Source organism: Phytophthora sojae (genome assembly GCF_000149755.1).
Source record: "Phytophthora sojae unplaced genomic scaffold PHYSOscaffold_4, whole genome shotgun sequence".
Lineage (NCBI taxonomy): Eukaryota > Oomycota > Peronosporomycetes > Peronosporales > Peronosporaceae > Phytophthora > Phytophthora sojae.
Window position 1 is genome coordinate 1,089,540 of NW_009258118.1, and position 18,365 is coordinate 1,107,904.

At 57.3% G+C, this 18,365-nt stretch overlaps 3 protein-coding genes across 3 annotated transcripts in view; 2 read left to right on the forward strand and 1 right to left on the reverse strand.

Annotated features, from left to right (window-relative positions):
* The window catches only part of PHYSODRAFT_504264 (hypothetical protein), a gene marked incomplete at both ends in the record, with an annotated part of 5,167 nt that extends 4,667 nt beyond the window's left edge, over window positions 1–500 (forward strand). Inside the window, one exon of the mRNA XM_009527544.1 lies at window positions 479–500. Within this exon, the coding sequence (XP_009525839.1) occupies window positions 479–500 (22 nt within the window). The remainder of the gene's footprint in view (window positions 1–478) is intronic.
* Window positions 501–7,839: 7,339 nt separating this feature from the next.
* On the reverse strand, window positions 7,840–9,367 carry PHYSODRAFT_498675 (hypothetical protein; the record flags this gene model as incomplete). The annotated part of the gene is made up of 2 exons (XM_009527545.1): window positions 7,840–9,066; window positions 9,179–9,367. Coding segments are annotated over 2 exons (1,416 nt in total), but the record flags the coding sequence as incomplete, so codon positions are not given.
* Window positions 9,368–13,360: 3,993 nt separating this feature from the next.
* PHYSODRAFT_330841 (hypothetical protein) lies at window positions 13,361–15,655 on the forward strand (the record flags this gene model as incomplete). The annotated part of the gene is made up of 3 exons (XM_009527546.1): window positions 13,361–13,369; window positions 13,404–13,914; window positions 13,938–15,655. The coding sequence occupies 3 exons, from the start codon at window positions 13,361–13,363 to the stop codon at window positions 15,653–15,655; spliced, it is 2,238 nt and encodes a 745-aa protein (XP_009525841.1).
* Between the last annotated feature and the right edge of the window lie 2,710 nt (window positions 15,656–18,365).

Here is an 18,365-nt window from a genome sequence, read left to right on the forward strand (position 1 = left end):
CCACGTCAGCGTGTCGGAACGCGATTCCAACGCCGTGATGAGGAACTGGTACGACTCGCTCAGACTGGCAAGAAGCGTGATTACCAAGTCGTCCTCGCTGACCGGAGCGCCGACCGCGTCGAGCTGTTCCGCCAGCGTCTTGAGCTTGTTAATGTGCTCCAGCACATCATCACCTTCGTCCATCGTTGTCGTGGAGAACCGTCGACGAAGAAAGAGCTTGTTCGCCAGGCTCTTCTTCTCGAAGTGTCCCTCGAGTCTTGACCATGCATCATGCGCGTCCTTCGCCGACCGCACCAGCGGCAGCTGCGAGTCCTCCAACGCGAGACAGACGATCGTCAGCGCCTTGCGCGACTTCTTGCGAAACGTCGCTTGGTCCGCCGCGGTCGTGCACTGCTCGAGCTTCACTTCCCCACTCGTCACTTCCCACAGTTCGCGCTCCTCCAGCACCATCTGCATCTTGAACTTCCATGTGTGGAAGTTGGTTCCGTCGAACTTGTTGATGCGGGCGGTCGCGGTCGGGGCGGCGTCCATGGCGAAGGCGTAGTCGGGGTCTTGGTCAGGGAAGACGGGGCTTGGGCTCATAACCAAAAGGAAGAACACTTGAGCAGTAGTTGGCAAAATGCAAAGTGATTCGATTCAGGTCCTTAGTTCGCAACCGCGTGCTACCTCTAAGCCTGCTACTGGGTACCTCTTACTGGATACACCCTACTGGATTCTCTACTGGATACACAGTTACCTTATCCAATCAGAGAACGCCACGTCGATGCCCATCTTGTACCCACAATCTTGGCGTAATCACCGTGACGTAATCATCGTCCCGTAATCACCTGAATGATTTCGGTACCACACAGTGAAGGTCACGCCGACCTCACTGATGACGCGTTCGCGTCACACGGTCGCTTGGCGGGGCGTCGTCACATCAGTCTTGACAACATATTCAACGAGTCGTGATGAGACTCTGCAAGGACGAGAACGTCGTCTCTACGAGCAATGGTTGGCTGAACAGCCGCCTGCGGTCGAGCGCCGAACTTACCCGACGCCGCGAAAGATCCTGCCGAGGCCACCGGATGCACCGCCATGGCCAGAAGGTCGTCAACAAGCTCCGTTGGATGATGAGTACTCGTCACCCGATGTACATGGCTACGACGACGGCCCCAGGGTCAGTGAAGGCTCGGTCGATGTCGCTCGAGCTGATACAACCGATGTAGATCGTGCTGGTGGGTCGAACGATGGTTCGGACGACGAGGCCAGCGCGTCGTATGACTCGGACGTACCCGGAGACTCGCCGCCTAGCCGAGCGGGTTGCCTGCCCGTGAATCCGAACAGTGGTGCTGATTCCACCGGCCAGGGAGCGACATACGCCTCGGTTGAGGCATCGGAAGCCAGTGATGAGCTGAGTGATGGTGACAGCGTGACGAACGACGGTTCGGAGGATGACCGCGACGTGGTAGCAGTGGCCGAGACAACTACATGGGATGTCCTGCCAACAGGGACCGCTGCGTCCAGCCTGGAGCCAGAGGAAACGTCGGCTGCGGTGTGTAGTAGCGAAGTCGACTGGGGTGAACACGACCCAGGGCCTAACGACGTTCCTACTGAAGCCGGAACCTCCACCGCTGACGCCGACACTGAATTCCATGATTCGGATCTAAGTGCGATCGACGACCCCGAGCAGCTACTGGAGGCGACCTATATCTCGGTCATGCATGCCATGGTTGCAGAAGGGTCTGGCGAAGGTGATGACACCGTGAACGACGTTTCGGAGCACGTCGCGAACGAGATTGAGCTTACCGACTACGCGCAAGAGCTGGCGTTCTTGCCGAACCTAACCGAAGCGTCGGAGACGACGCTGGACTACTCGGGGCAAAAAAACGTCCAGAGTGACGAACTCAGCGTGAAGCAGCAGACGGCCCTGGTCGATGTGCTGAAGAGCCACGAGAAGATCATGATTGCGAGCGGTAACGCCCTGCCGCCTCCAGCCTACGGGGTCGTGTGTGACATCAATGTACAGGGGCATGCGCCAATCAAGCAGAAGGCTCGGCGGACCCCGCTTCGCTTCCTCGGTAAGCTGTACGAATTGCTGAAGGGTCTGTTGAAGGCCGGGCGTATCTCCTTCTCGGACAGCCCATGGGCGTCGCCAATCGTCATCGTCCTGAAGAAGAATGGGGTGGATATCCGCCTGTGTATCGACTACAAACTCGTTAATGCGATCACCGAGATTATGGAGTACGCCATGCCCCTGGTGGATGACTTGCTGACGGACATGGAGGCGTACTTGTGGTTTTGCTCGCTTGACGGCGCTAGCGGCTTCTGGGCCATTATGATGACCGAACGAGCTCGGAAGATCTCTGCTTTCGTCTGCGCACTGGGGCACTTCGAATGGTTGCGTATGCCTTTCGGCCTGAAGAACGCACCGATGATCTATCAACGCATGATTGACAACGCGCTTTGGGGCTTCGTCCAACCGACGGGAGGATGGTTTAAAATTCTCGGAGCGCATGCGTCTAGCTGAAGAACATGACAAGAAAGCTCATGCTGGGGTGAACGAGGCTTCGACTGGCACGGTAAAGCCATTCCGGACCAAGTTCGAGGCCGACCGAGACAACTCGCTTGGTAAGGGAGCTGTAGCCGAACTGGTCAACAGCCCTATCGCCGACATGTTCGCCAACGGGGAGCCCGATGACTCCTCGTTGACACCAGTATTCAGTCGCCGGTCATTCGTGGATGATATCTGTTTCGGTGCCGAGACTTTCGAGTCGTGCTTGGCGACGCTAGACCGATTGCTGGCACGGTTTGAAGAGTGCCGTATTAGTATCAGCTTCACGAAGAGCATCTTTGTGCAGTCCAAGGTAGACTTCCTGTCCCACGAAGTCTCGGCAGAAGGTATCCGACCGGACGCTAAGAAGCTGGCTGGGGTGGCCGAGCTTCCGTTCCCGTCAACGAGGAAAGGAATGGAGCCCTTCCTTGGAGCACTCAACTATTACAGTCGCTTCATCCAAGACTTCGCGGCCTATTGGGCCACCCCCTACCAGCTTAAGGACGAGGACTTCCAGCCCGGGGGTGACCTCACCGCGGCCAAGCACAGCTTCGCGATGCTCCAAGAGAAGGTTTCGGCAGTACGGATACTACGACACTTCGACCGGAAGAAGGAGGTGCATGTCATGTTGTTCGCCAACGAGCGGGCTCTAAGTTCCACGTTGATGCAAGAGCACGAGGGCAAACTACACCCCGTTCGCTTCTGCGGACGTGTTTTGAAGGATGCTGAGATGAATTATCACCCGGCCGAGAAAGAGGTCCTCGCGCTTCTGCTGATACTGAAGGTGTGTTATACTCAACTCGTTGGACAGCGAATCCGGGTCTACACTCAGTTTTCGACACTCGACTGGGTCCACAAGTCCAAGAAATTGTTCGGTTGGGCTACCCAGTTCGCCGTCTTGCTGTCGCCGTGGCACCTGTTGGTCGAACGAGTCAAAGAAACCGACTGTTCGTTTGCTCAGCTACTTCAACCCGGCTTGACGAACTTCGTTGACTTGGATAAGTCACTGGCGTTGGTCACACCCCGGACACGAGGGTCACCAACTGCTCGTTTGGACCCGCATCTGCTCTACGCACGCCTACCGCGGTCCTACCGAGGCTTCGTTATGTCGTTTGACGGGTCTGCGAAGACCGAGAAGAACGGTGGATACGGCAGTTGCTCGTGGATACTATGGAAGCTACCAGAGTGGACAGTAGTGCTTGCTGCGAGCGCTTACCTCGAGAACACCACGGTCAACCTCGCTGAGTACACCGGGATGAACAACGGCGTCTCTGCTGCATTACAGCATGGAGCCGACGATCTAGTTGTCGTTGGCGACTCGAGGCTCGCGATCCAGCAAGCCCTAGGGTGATAGCCTGTCGGAAGGAGTCATTGCTGCAACAACTCAGCCACCACCAAGAACTCACGGCCAAGCTTCGGTCGGTGAAGTACCTGCATGTGGTGAGAGAGTTTAACGCTGCGGCCGACCCTCTGGCAAGCGAGACTCTCGAGTGCAAGGAATCTACGGTGGTATCGTCGGACGACCGAGTATTAGAGCTGATGAAGCTGAACCGTATCGCTGAAGTCATCTACGAGGCTGCTGACGGGTGCGTCGTCGAGGACATACCCTCGGCCAACACAGTATGGGCCGTGGTAGCTTCTGCCAAACCTCATAGCAAGAATTTTTTCGATTTTGTGCGAAGAGAAACCGACCGCAGACGGCAGAACGAGACTGAACCCGGACACGTAGCTGTTATGACCAGACGTCAAACGAGAGCAAAGGAGAAACACGTCCGGTTTGCAGATGAAGTCTCGGTCACTGATCAGGGAGACGCATCTCACCGAGTAGAAGCCAATGGTGTGCCGAACGATTCTCAGAATGAAGCAGAAGCTTCACCGCTGCGTGCCGAGACGTCACCAGCCCCACCGAACGCAGAAGACATTGACCCGCTGGTAGTACAGGAAGAACGCCAAAGGAGAATCGCCTCCGCTCAAGATGAAGAGTTACGGTGGTCGAATCTGAAGGCAGTGCTCCGGAGATGATGCGAAGATTGGATACAGAGCAGCACGGGATGCATGGAAAATGGCGGACCAATTTGTGTTGAGCGAGGAGGATGTGCTATATTACACAAGAACGAGCCGTCGTTCAAGTGACGGCGAGCAAGCCGAGTTGAAGATGAGACTCGTGGTGCCCACAACGATGATCCAAGAGGTCCTGCAAAGCTGCCATGACTCACTTGAAGGCGGTCATCAAGGTATTACCCGTACGCTACATCGAGCGGCGAGAGACTATTACTGGATCGGCCAGTATGCCGATGTGGAGAAACACGTTAAGTCGTGCCCTGACTGCAGTTCAAGTAAGAGCCGACCTCAGTTCCGCGGGTACTCGCCAGGGAACATCCTAGCCGAGAGACCCTTCCAACTAGTCTCTATGGACTTCGTGATACCGCTACCGAAGAGTCGCCGTGGCAACACGGCTCTTCTGCTATTCCAATGCTCGTTCACGGGATTCGCGATGGGCAAAGCCATGTCTGACACTACCGCCTTACTCGTTGCGCAAGCTTTCGAGGAGTGTGTCTACCGACGTTTTGGAGCACCGTCATTGATCCGTCATGACCGAGATCCTCGATTTATGAGCGAGGTCTTCCACGCCTTCGCGGAAATGATGCAGTCTCGGTCGAGAGCGACCCTGAGCTACCGCCCGCAGGCCAACGGCCAGCAGGAGAGATCGGTGAAGACGATCATGCAGTCAGTCCGCGTATACGCTGAAGACCCACTACAGCAGGATTGGGACGAGATCGCCGAAAGACTGATCTTCGCCATCAACAGCTCCCGTGATACGACGAGGAAGGAAACTCCGTTTTACCTCGTTCATGGGTGGGATGCACAGTCAACGCTCAAGGCAATGTCCTCGTCACTCAAACGAGGCTTCGGTAGCCAAACTGACGCGCTAGCATGGCGCCGAGAGGTCAACCGACAGCAGGAAATCGCCCTGAGGATGGCCAAGGAGTACCAAGCCGCGGAAAAGGCTCGGAGAGCTGAAGAGCACAATGCGTCGCTTGGCAGGAAGGAGAAGGAAGCCATGGCAGGCGTCAACGAGAATAGAACCTCGGTCGACGGGGCACCGAGTTCCCCTGACCATAGTAGAGCTGCAGTGACAAGAACGAGGTTTTCTTTGCAGCCCGGGAGCAGAGTGTGGCTGTACATGGAGCGGGTTCGACCAGGACTGACCAAGAAACTAGCACATCGGTGGCACGGATCGTTCCGCGTGAAGAAGAAGGTCGACGAATTTGCGTGTGAGATGGAATTACCCGACCGAAGTGGATACCGGTTCTACCCGGTGGTGAATGTTTCACGACTCAAGTCAGTGGACGAGTTCGAAGGCCGACCGAGGGTTCGTTTGGCTCGCGAGGTCACCGAAGACACTCGTCTTGACTTCGACGAGGAATTACTGCCTGAAGACAGTTTTGAGCCGGACCGCCTGGACGGTGAGTATGAAGTCGAGACTATCCTCGATGACCGGACACCGTTGTCAACGAGCACTCACCGGGCCGTCCGAGAGTTCAAGGTGAAGTGGGTCGGCTATGACGAGCCGACATGGGAACCAGCGTCCAATCTCGTGCGGTGGCCTCCTGTACGATTACCTACGCCGGAAGCGAAGCGACCGACGTTTGCAATTGGTCCAGGTGGCCGACGAGGAGTAATTCTGCGCCCCAACGAGGATTGAACTGCTCGCGGGGGCGATCCAGCCCGCGATGTCAGGCGAACGAGGCTACTGGAGATGATGATTGAACTGCCTGCGAGGGCTATCCAGCTCGCAGTGACAGACGAAGAAAGTTACTGGAATCTGCACGTTACGTGTTAAGTGAACGAGTCCGGCCACCCATGGAGCGACCACCATCGAAGTCCGCAGAGAAGGCTCGACCACGACCGACGACGTCACGGTTTCCCGAGTCGATCCGTTGGGGACAAACAACGGGACGTCGTTGCAAGGGGCAAAAGCCGTGTTGTAGGGGTGGTCTGCCGGCGCTTGGAACCAATAGTTACGCCACGGCTCGCGGGCACCCACGTCCGCCACCTCGGAGGCCCAGTCGTAGTAGTGGGGACCCACTCCATCACCTCGAACGAGTATTGCAGGTACGACGGCTCCAGCAAAACCTCGGTGCGGTGCTGTGGAGGTTGTCCGTCGTACGTAATGGCCCCATTCCACACCTTGTGGAGCATCTGGTCTCGCAAGCGATCTGCACGATCACTGCGCTCTCGGTGGTACTTGGACCACGCTTGCCGAAGCGCTAGGACTTGCACGTTGCGCTGACCGAGGGTGCTGGCGAGGTTGTCGATATACGCCTTGACAGCTTTACCCCTAATCCAGTAGCGACGCTCCCACAAGGCGAAACCAAGGTCGCCCCTCTCTGTGGAGTGGTAGGAGTACCCCTGGAACTGCCGCCATAGGCGAACGAGAAGAGCCCGACCAGTTGCACGACGGGATATAGCCACCGAGGATGGAAAACCCGTCGTATCGATCAAACAAGGCTCGTCTGGGAAAAGCTGGCGCAACACTTGGAAGGGGTGAGCAGGATCCGTCCACAAGCCAAACTCCACGATTCCATCCACTGAACTGGGGGCGACCAAGTCGTCCTCGAAGACGAGGGGGACACTGGCGTTTTGGATGAAATGCCAGCATTCCGAAGCTCCGGGTGCCGTGAAACCCGGCTCCAAGAACAGGGTAGCAAGACCACTGAGCTTACGCGATCCAGGAGCTACGTCGGAAGCGTCAACCACTGCTGGGGCAATCGACGCAGGTCCAGCCCTCGGTGAAGCTGTCACCGTTGCTGTTACCATCGCCCGAGCGTGAACAGAGGTCGAACGAGTGTGGAGTCGACTCGGGAGTGGCACGGTGGCCGCTTGTGAAGCTACAGGAGCCCCGGTCGCGGCAGCCAGAGGAGAAGGAGCCTCCGAAGGAGCGACAGGTTGCGCCACCGAGGTTTCCTCTCTTTCGTCGGGGCCGAACATCTCCAGGATCAACGCTGCGCGGTCCTTGGAAGTCTCGGACTTATGAGGCGACTCGCCGCTAGGTGAACGGTCTGGCGGGCCGCCAGAGTCCTCGGTGACCCCAGCAGCCGATTCTCGAGGGGCACGGCCGACGCCGGCTGTACCAGACGAGACTGGCGAAGGAATGGAAGTCGCCGCCGAAGGCGAAACCTCGGATGGAACCTCGATGACAGTACCGGAAGGCTCGGTAGCAGAACCTTGAACACCCTGAGCGCTGGCCGACACCCCCGGAATCTCGCCGGGCTCAAGGTCATCTTGTGAAGTGTCGCTAGGACTCATACCCCCTCCAAACTCCACGTCAGACGATTCCTGCTGCTGGGCTGGGGCTGGCGAGGGAGGCGAGGCGCGACGGGCCAGCCGAGGATACAAGGGGACGTCTGAGTGTTCGTAGCCTCCAACCAGCTTGAGCGAGCCGTCGTTGGACGCACCATCGACCGAGGAGGCGGGGAAATCTCTCCTGATGCCGAACGATGACTAGATGGCGCGGCGGCCGCTGCAGCCCTGGCCCTCAGGTCGACTGACGGTCTGCCGAAGCGTTTGTGAGGAGGAGGCTGGGATGCCGTATTCCCGACGGAAGCAGACTCGGTTTGCCGACCCCGCTTGCGCGATGACGACTCAGTGGAGACCGGGGAACCAGCAGAAGCGCTCACCGAAGCAGCGGGAGCGGACGTAGCCTCGGTGGACTCAGCCATCGGCACGTCGGTCGTCTTGGACTCCTCTCCCTCCTCTGACGAGGATTCGTCATGGCGTGGACTCTCGACAGTGACCGTCGGTGGGGACAGCCCGAGAAGATTCCAATCAATCTCTGCGGCGGAGATGCCGGCTGAGGCCAGGGCCAAGGTGTCGACGTCGAGTCCGTGTGCTGCCGAGTGCCGACGAAGGATAGAATTCGCTCGCCACAAGCTGTTGTTCTCGTCCGTCAACGCTTGAATGCGTGCGGGGATGACGTTTGCTCGGTCGCGGTCGGCCAACTGCTTCCGAAGCCTCTCCAACTGAGTGTTGTAGGTGACGAGGCTTGCACTTATACGCTCGTGGAGCTGGGTGTTCCGACGTACAGCAGCGGCCGAATCGGCCTCAGCAACGAGCGTCCGCTTCTCCAACGACTGAGTGACGCCAGCGTGGTGAGCGATGGCCGCGTTCGCTTGCATCAACTGAGCGCTAGCGTTGCTGAGCTGGACGCGCATGTCCTGGACGAGGTCCAGAGCTTGGTCGCACTCGGAGTTGGCCGAGACGAGGAAGTAGTCCGACTTGGTCCGCAGGTTCATCGCTTCAGCGAGTTTATCATTGGCGTCGGAGAGCTCTGCCTGCAGCCGGTCGTTCTCGCGGCGGAGGGCTACCAGTTCATCAGCCTCCGCAAGAGGGAGACGCGGAGGAGCAACGGCGGCAGCCAGCACCTCACCGACGTTAGTAGCAGCTTGCAGGCTGCGGTCGAGAGCAGCGTTGACTCGAGCTGGAGGTGAACGGGCAACACCCACGACGAGACGAGCGAGTTCCAGCATCTGCTGCTCGCCCAAGACGACCGCTGTCGGAGGAACCTCGGCCGGGCCAGCACCAGCTCCGGCGCGACAGCTGCCTCGCCCCCCCCACCGACGCCCCGCGAGTTGCCAACGTGACCGAAGGCGCGGGAGTTGGCGACGGTGGAGCGCTGGCGCTTGGCGGCGGTGTCGGCGGCGAGTCGGGAGCCTCTTCACTGGGAACTGCCGGCGAGGGAGTCTCGGTCGCCCCACCAGCAGACTCAGGACTACTTGGAGGAGCCGGTGGAGGGTCGACCGAGGTCCCGGAGGCGGCAGGAATGAGCGTAGGGTCACATGCAGGCGCGGCCGGGGCTGGGGGCACACGATAGGGGCGGGGGCACCCGCCGAACGAGCCTGGCGCGCCGGACGACGACCCGAAGTGTCGGTGGCGACATCAACAGCTCCCTGAGATGATCAAGAAAGAGATGGAGTCAACAACGAGGATCCGAATGACAGTCAGGAGCAGCAGGAGCGACGAACGTACCGGTCCGGAGCACTGGAGAGCCCGAAGAGCAGCGGCAGCCACGTCGGCAAATGCACGCGACGGAGGAGCCATGGAGTCGAAGAACTGAGGACGCCTAGACGCTCACCAGCGTGGGAGGCTCGCGTCGTGGCGGCGGCAGTTGTGGTATTGGAAAGTGGCAGTTTCCAACGCTATTGACCCGCCAGCCCGACAATCAAGTTCAATCAAGGGGCGATCAAGGCGAGGTCAAGCGAGAGACGGAGATGGCTGCTTCTGATTGGATGATGACATTATCCTCGGTAGAGTGACAGGCAGTGGCCGAAGCCTCGTCGGGTCCTAATAGAACCCCGAACGAGGCTTCATGGTACCCACTTTTAGGTACAGATGCATTTAGTTACGTACTTCGGCCGCACTTATTAGCGTAGCCGCGGTCGTCATTTGATGTGTCCGAAATCGCCTTATTGCGATCGTTCACACTAGATATTTGTATAGGGACATAGGACTCATCATAGGATGGCCAGAACGAGGCCCCCAGGGCCTCAGAAAACTCAGTAATAAAAAGACAGTCTTCCCCCAAAGCCAACAAGGGTCAAGTCCGACTTCGGTAAGTGTAGCTAGCTTATTGTAGTGCCTGGACACGCTCGGCTGCGTGTGGATGCCTGTCGGGGAGCTTATCGTGCATTGACCGAGAGTTTCCTTGGCAGCGCCAAGAGTTGGCGTGGCCGGAGAGGCAGGAACGGTATTAGAGTATCGTTCGGTATATATTTGTGGGATTGGAGTATCCCTGAGTGTATTAGTCTACCTACCGAGGTTTTACCTTGGTCCCCCTGTATAAGGCCTAACACGCCGGTACCCTTCCTTTTTGAAGGACTGCAGTGGGGTTGCGCGAAAGCGCTACATAGTATCCTAGCCTTAGCTCGTGGCTAGTGGTACAGGTTTTTGGGTTGACCGAAGATAACCTAAGGTGCACAGAGGCGCTTGCAACCGACCCGGTGTAAGGGATCGTTCCTGGTCTTCAGGTTTTGATCCAATAAGCGCTTACCTTTGCGGGTTAGCGTGTTGTTGGTGTCTCTAATACCTTTTGGTAGAGGAGGATTTTATTGAATTACCACACCACAACAAGGTGAAAGCTTCGGCGGTCTTACCTTGAGCGTGTAACGTGGTGAGAGCAGTGGCAGCGGGCGCGGGAAGTGTCTTGATCGACTTGATGCAATGGCTGGCTGCTATTAAAGTGACAACATTACTCGACAAATCGCCAAGGCATCATTGGTCCTCGATTTTCGTACTTTTCAGAGTTTCCTCGATGAGCAGACGTCGTTTCCTCGATAAAAAGCTACACCCCTAACCAGATAGGGAACACATGGTCAGTTAGAGGGGTTCATTTAGGGAGGTGTCACTGTACTACCTTCGGTCCGAAAAACAAATATACATTGACCAAATTGAACTATTAGTGACAGACCAATCAGATTGAAGGTAATATTTAGGCTTAATATTACCGCTACCAAACCGACGTTTTAGGCTAAATCATCGAAAGCCGCAACCGCCTCAGCCGAATACGGCAAACAGCGAGGCAGGCTACCATTCCTGGTCAGGGCATCTTTTCTCAGGTGTGGGATGTTGTAGCTGTTGCCACCACCAGCCAGCATAGATGCCTCAAGTACGCTTTGCAGCGTAAGGAAGCACTTGTTGGTGGTGGCACTTGACATCTCCTCAAACGCGGCATTCACGGCCGCGATGAGCCCGTCGACGTCACCCGTCTGCTTTCTGTACTGCAGCGACTGCAGCGAGCATAACCAGCTCAAGTCGAGCACGATGAAGTCAGGGCTTCGCGGCGGCTGGTTGGCGAACTTAATCGACCAGCCCCCCGATGCAGCTGCTGCTTTCACTGCAGTCCGCTCGGAGGCGCGGTGAGGCGGGGCGTTGTCCTGCTGTACGATCACCTCTTCCTTACCTATATATAAAAATAGTCGTAATAAAAATAGTCAGCATAAAACATAATAAAACACGTTGCAAAACAATTACCTGGCCAAACTCGCTTGATCGCGGGGATTACGTGCTGTGTCAGCATGCGCTCGTAGACGTCCTTCGTCATCTCGACTGGGGTCGTGACCGGAGTACCCTTCGGGCGGTTCGTGCTGCTGCGGACGGCCAGCTTGGTCTCCACCACGGGCCACAGTCCCACCTTTCCGTCAAAGGTCATGCGCTGGTACTCGTCATACCGTGGCCGCGCGACCGCCACCAAAACCATTACCTTTGTTCGGTGGTTCTTGTTCTTGGTGACGGCGCGCGGCGCAGGCTCGTCGCTAGTAAGGTAGTGTTGCGGTTCCGGTGGACGTAGAACCACCTTTCGTCAACATGCACCACATTCTGCATGCCATCGAATTGGTATCCGCGATCACCTAAATGACAGACATTACATTACATATCGTCAGGCATTGCATATATTACTCGTAACAGATAACTAGACAGTCAAAACTCTTACCATGAATCTTCGTCACAAAAGTCCGTGCAAACTGACGGCGCTGCGCCATGTGCTCCGGCGTGAGCAGCGGCTTCGGCACAACCGTGACTCGCCTGACCACGCTTCGCTCCTGCAAGCGCCGGAAGAGCTGGGTCCGCGGGATACCTGTGGCGGCGGCGAGACCACGCAGCGTGGTCCGACTATCCACTGAAGCCGACGTGTGGTGAAGCACCGAACAAGAATTTCCAACTGCGATGACATCAAGCGACATGGTGGCAGAACGATAGGCAGGGATCAGGCTGCGGTCGCGGATCAAGAGGGTCTATCGAGAGATCTCAAGCGATTGGATAACGTCGACGCGTAAGGCAACACATATGTCAAGACAGATTACGGGCGATCGCGCTTGGACTGCGGCGTGATTCGACGTAGACCCAAGCCCGGATCGACGACCAATCTCGCAGATCTAGGGCGGCCGAGGACAGAAGAGGACGGATCGGCAGCGCACGGCAACTCGCACAGGTCATCGATCGGGAGTTGATCGCCGATCGCCGATCGGGATCGATCGTGGATCAGGAGGCGATCGTGGATCGGGGTCGATCGTGGATTGGGAGCCGATCGTGGATCGCCGATCGACCCGGATGGGAAGCACATGGGGGCGAAGCCAGGGCAAGAATCCAGTAATCGTTTGGTTGTAGGATGGTAGGTGAGATGGCAGCGGTAGAGAGAGATCAGCTAAACATAAATCAGAACGCAATTTGCACAGAAGACCACAAGTGCTCTCAAGTCGTCAAGTCCCAAGAGCTACATTGGCCTCGGCAAGCGTTGACACTTCGGGTAGTGAACTAGCGGAACGGTTAAGACTGGATTAATACATTGGCCAGCTTGACCTACTCTAGTGATCTTTCTCTCGTGTGCAAGTCCTCGATCGACCGGATACTGCTTGGCCGGCGATCGCTGCGTCTCTCAATCGACCTCGATCCCGCTATAGGAAGCGGCAAGCAACTCAGGAAAGGAAGGAACACACCCGGAAAGGCAACTACAGGCCTTGGATCTACTCCAGGCCGACCGATCGAAGCGAAGAACCCTCGATCGGAGCGTATACTCGGACGCAGAGCGAAGACTAGCGCGCTGCTCCACAAACTATCCCCGCGACACGCCAAGACACTCGATCTTCACCAAGTGCTGCATCTTCGGAGCCCTGAGAGAGCAGATCCAGCCCGCCGACGGGTACACAAGGTGAGAACAAGTTCAGCCGATCACGGATCGTTGGGGGACCCCCTCCGTTAGTCGGTGTCTGGGCGCTGGTGGGAAGCTCGATCAGGCCTTAACCAGATTTTGGCCGATCCCGCTACACAACAATGGTGCGCGTGCCCGGATTCGAACCAGGGATTTCACCGTGAGTCCGTAGAAGATGCGCGAGTGAAGAAAGAACCAGGGGAAGAGGCGTCGTCGGATATCGGATCGACGAAGACGCTGCTGAACAAAACGAGATCCGCGGATCGACAGAGTGCTCGGAGGACTTCTGTCGACGGAATCGAGGGCGATCTGGAGACAGATCTAGAAGACAAACCTCAACATCCTCCCCAGGTCCCTTCGGGGACCCCGGTGGATCTTGGTGCGAACCGAGATTCACTAACAAAACACACTAAGGCGGGATCGGACCGATACGCGTTCGCTGACTCGCCGATCAGGCTCGATCCGAGCTACCTGGACGCGATCGCGGACAAGACCCAGATCGTGAGAAAGAAGCTGAGAGCGCCAGGCTTGGACGACGAAGATCCCAGACCGTCGGCGCTCGACTGGTCTGAGGCTGACCTGGATCGCCAGTATTACTTGAAGGAACTGCGAGATTTCTTGCGTCAAGATCCTGTCATGGTGATCGTGCGGCCAGAGCAGATCGACGACCCGAAGGGTCCGATTTCGGCCCCCCCCGAGTGACGGATAACAAGCTGATGGCGGTGAAGAACCTACTCGGGCTGTTGAAGGAAGCCGGCTTCATGGCTGGCGCCTTTGAAGCGAACGATCATTTCGATCAAGATCTCGATGTGATCCAGACAGCGATCCAGACATTGGTCGACAAGTTGAGACCTTTGGTCGACATGATCGCGGACAGTCCGGACCCGAAGGTGCCAGATCCAGTGTCGCCGGCTCCAGTGTCATCGCAGCGAGTGGAGTCCACTGGGTACCGATCGTCGTCACCTTATGTCTCCGCAGCGGAATATGTATCGGATACGTCGTCTGAACCCCAACGGATGACCCTCGGCCCTTCAGGATCTGCGATGTTGGACGCGCGATCACGGAGTCAACTTCAGGAACGCATGCGGTCAGGACCTCGGAAGCAGAAACCCAAGTCGACCGATCGGACCACCAGTGCCACCGGATCAGATGAGTCGAATGGCAGACTGGAGTCTTACTTCCAGGCTGCGATGACTCGATTTCTGAAGGAACAACAGGCCACGGTGGTAACACCTACTCCAGTGGTCGACGACAACGTTGGATCGCGGGACGTGGAGATGGAATCAGCCGGATCGCCGGATCAAGATCTCTCTCAGTGGGAATACGATCCGGACGACATTGATCTACCGCATTCGGCCCCTGCTGTGGTGGCCACCGCTGCCTCGGGATCCACTGGGTCCTCCTTGATCCAGCGCGTGCGAATCTCGGCGATGTCCGATCTCAAGGAGTTCAGTGGCAAGGATCAGGACGAAGATCGCGCCCGTTCGTGGGTCAGCAAGGTGAAATCGGAGTTCCTGCGAGATCAGGCTACGGACGAAGAGAAGTGCCTGACCTTCGCTGATCTACTGACGGGCCCGGCGAAGAACTGGTACCGCCAGCTGGGCCGATCGACGCGGAACAAGTGGAGCGATCTACTCCGGAGTTTCCAGATCCAGTATTGTGGCCTGGGAGTATCGGTCGCTTGGCAGTATTATCATTCTCGCAAGAGATCGGATGAATCGCCGTTGGAGTACCTCTATCGACTGAATGTGGCGGCTCTATGTGCAAGATTGAAGATCAAGGACGGGGATTCCAAGGCCCGCCGAGAACATGTCGAACACTTTATCGAGACACGGGGCGATCCGGAACTGGCCGATCAGCTCACCTTACTCCGGCTTGCGGACGCGGAAGATCTTGAGGAAGTCCTGCGCGCTCGAGAGCGCGCGAAGAGCAGACAGAAGCGATCTGCCTTTGGATCGAAGTATCGTCAGAAGGTTCCGACCTCCGCACCAGCTGCTGCAACCAAGCGGGCAGTGCGTGCAGTGCAGATCGCGAGCCAGGAGTCTGGATCGGACACGGGATCAGACGGATCGGACTCGGAGGGTGATCTACGTCGCGTTTACCTAGCGTCGGCCGAGGACAAGTCTCGCAAAGCTGGGGGCGACGCGACGAAGCCGGATCGAAGCAACCAGGCGCAGATCAACCATGACCCACCTCGATCGGATCCACGATCGCGATCTTCACCTGACGGATCGGAGCGTGATGGAAGGTATGGATCTTGGACACGAAGCTCGGACGAAGCGGAGGGAGGGACGTCGCAGACGGCGGGACCGGAGCGAAGGCACTTGAGGGGTAGAATGAAGATTCGAAAGGTGATTGAATTGTTGGAGCTTACACCCTACTGTTATAGACACGCGACCCTGCGTCCTATCACCTAGTGCATCTAATCAACCATCACTCACCGGTGTTCATCCAATCATCCTACTCGTCTAATCATCGGTGGCGTAAACAACTTACCGTAATCACCATAATCAACGTGGGTTCGGATTGGACCGGTTCGGGTTAACCGGTTAATGGGTACAACTGGTACACAGTACCCAAGACCAGCAACCCTCAATACGCCCCCTCAATGCGAAGTCCCACGAATGCCGAGAGCCACCGTCAGATCCGTGTGGCGTGGTCCCGCAAGCGCCTTCGTCATGATGTCCGCTAGCATCACAGAAGTCTCGCAGTACTGGAGCTTGACTTCGACGCGCTTGACTTCATCGCGGATGTGGTGGTACTTGATGTCGATGTGCTTGGCGCGACCGTGGTTCACTGGGTTCTTCGTCATCTTGATGCACGACTGGTTGTCTTCGCGGATCATGAGTTCGGGTCCAGTCTCATTAGCGGCCGCCAGAATCTCGCATAGCAGGCGATAAATCCACTTACCTTCTTGGATAGCCAGACTGAGCGCGATGTACTCCGCTTCGCTCGTGGACAGCGACACACTTGATTGCTTCTTGCTTCCCCAGCTCACAGGCGCACTCATGAGCATGAACGTGTAGCCTGAAGTGGACTTGCGGTCGGCGAGGTCGCCGGCCCAGTCCGCGTCCGAGTAGCCACGAAAGTCGATCTTGTCGCCCGGCTTGAAGCAGATCCCATGCGTCTTGGTGCCTTGCAGGTAGCGAAAGATACGCTTGACCGCAACCCAGTGTTCCTCTTGGGGGTTCTCCATGAAGCGCGATACATAGCCAACGGCGTACGCGATGTCTGGGCGCGTGGCGGTCATCAGGTGCATCAGAGCACCAACAGCTTCGCGAAACGGAGCGTTCACCTTGGTCGCCGCGTCGCTTGGAACCAGTCGAGTGCTCATGTCCACCGGACTCACCACGGCCTTGCACTCGTCCATGGCGAAGCGCTTCAGGATGTCGTCCACGTATCGCCGCTGGCACATGGTCACGCTGCCGTCCGGGCCGTCCACCAACTCGATCCCAAGAACAAACGCGCACTTGCCGCTGTCGGTCATCTCGAAGCGCGTCTTCAGGTCGGTCTTCGTGCGTGCGATCAGCTCGGGCGAACTCCCGGTAATCAGTACGTCATCCACGTACACCAGTACAAGCACGCAGTGACCGTCCACCACCTTGATGTAGAGGCACGGATCGAAGGCCGACACTTGGAAGCCGATGGAGCACACGAACTCGTCGAAGGTCTCGTTCCACACTCGCGAAGCTTGCTTGAGACCGTAGATGGCCTTCACCAGTTCCAGGCAGTCGAAGTCACCATCCAGTTCGACGCCTTCCGGAACCACGCAGAAGACCACCTCCTTCATTATCCCGTACAGGAATGCTGTCACCACGTCGAGTTGGTCGAGGGGCCAGCCAAAATACTTAGCAATCGCGATCACCATGCGCAGCGTCACATACTTGACCACGGGCGAGAAGGTCTCGGTGTAGTCAATGCCGTACTTCTGCTTGAAGCCCTTGGCCACGAGGCGCGCCTTGTACTTCTCGATCGAGCCGTCCGCTTTGCGCTTGATCTTGAACACCCACTTGGTATCGATGGCGCGTTGTCCGTTAGGCAACTTGGCAGCTCGAAACACACCACGCAGTCGCATCGACTTGAGCTCCGCGCGGATCGCTTTGCGCCAGTGCACTTGATCAGGACCGTTCACAGCCTCTTGGAACGTCGTCGGCTCCGATAGATCGGCTGCTGCTTCCACAGCGTTGGCACTGGCACGCCAAAACACTGGAGGCGTCGAGTCGTCGTCTTCATCTTGGTCCCCAGACTTTTCTTCTTCGTCGGGGTCGGCTCGGCGCGAGGAGGATACGTCCGGCGCACTTGCTTCTTCTAAGCCAGCTCGGTGGCGAACGGGGCGCGATCTTCTGGCAGTGTTGTCGTCGCCACTCGGTCGGTACTTGCGCTTCCCCGCCTGCTTGAAGCTCGTTTGGCGCGGTCCATCGTTGTCGTCCAGGTCCAGCGCGTCCAAGTCCAGCACAGCATCATCGACGTCTTCATCCGAAGTATGCGTCGAAAGTCCAAAGGTCGACTCATCGAAGTTGACATCGCGACTGATAACCACCTGTCCTGCCTCGATGTCATAAACTCGATACGCCTTGGACACTTCTTCGTAGCCGAGGAACAGCCCGGCGCGAGCCTTGGGGTCCCACTTGCGCCGTCTTTCCTTCGGCGTCAGGATGTACGTCTGGCATCCGAACACACGCATGTGCTTCACACTCGGCTTGGACTTGTAAACGATCTTGAACGGAGTCTTGTGTTCGATCTTGGGTGATGGCAGACGATTCTTCACGTAGATGGCTGTCATGGCCGCCTCAGCCCAGAAGCTCTTGTCCAGCTTGACATGATGCAGCATGCTGCGGCCAATCGTGACGATGGTCCGGATGGCGCGTTCTGCCGTGCGGTTGGTCTGGTGCGCGTACGGAACCGTGGTTTGCTGCTCGATGCCTTCGACTTCGTAGAAGGCCTTGAGCGAGTTGGTCGCGAACTCACGGGCTCCGTCGTGCCGCACAAACTTGACCTTCTTGCCGAACTGCGTCTGCACCTTCGTGACGTACATCTTGATGCAGTCCTCGCTCTCCGACTTGGCACGCAGGCAGAACCCCTTCATGCATCCGCTGGCTTCGTCCACGATCAGCAACAGATACTTGC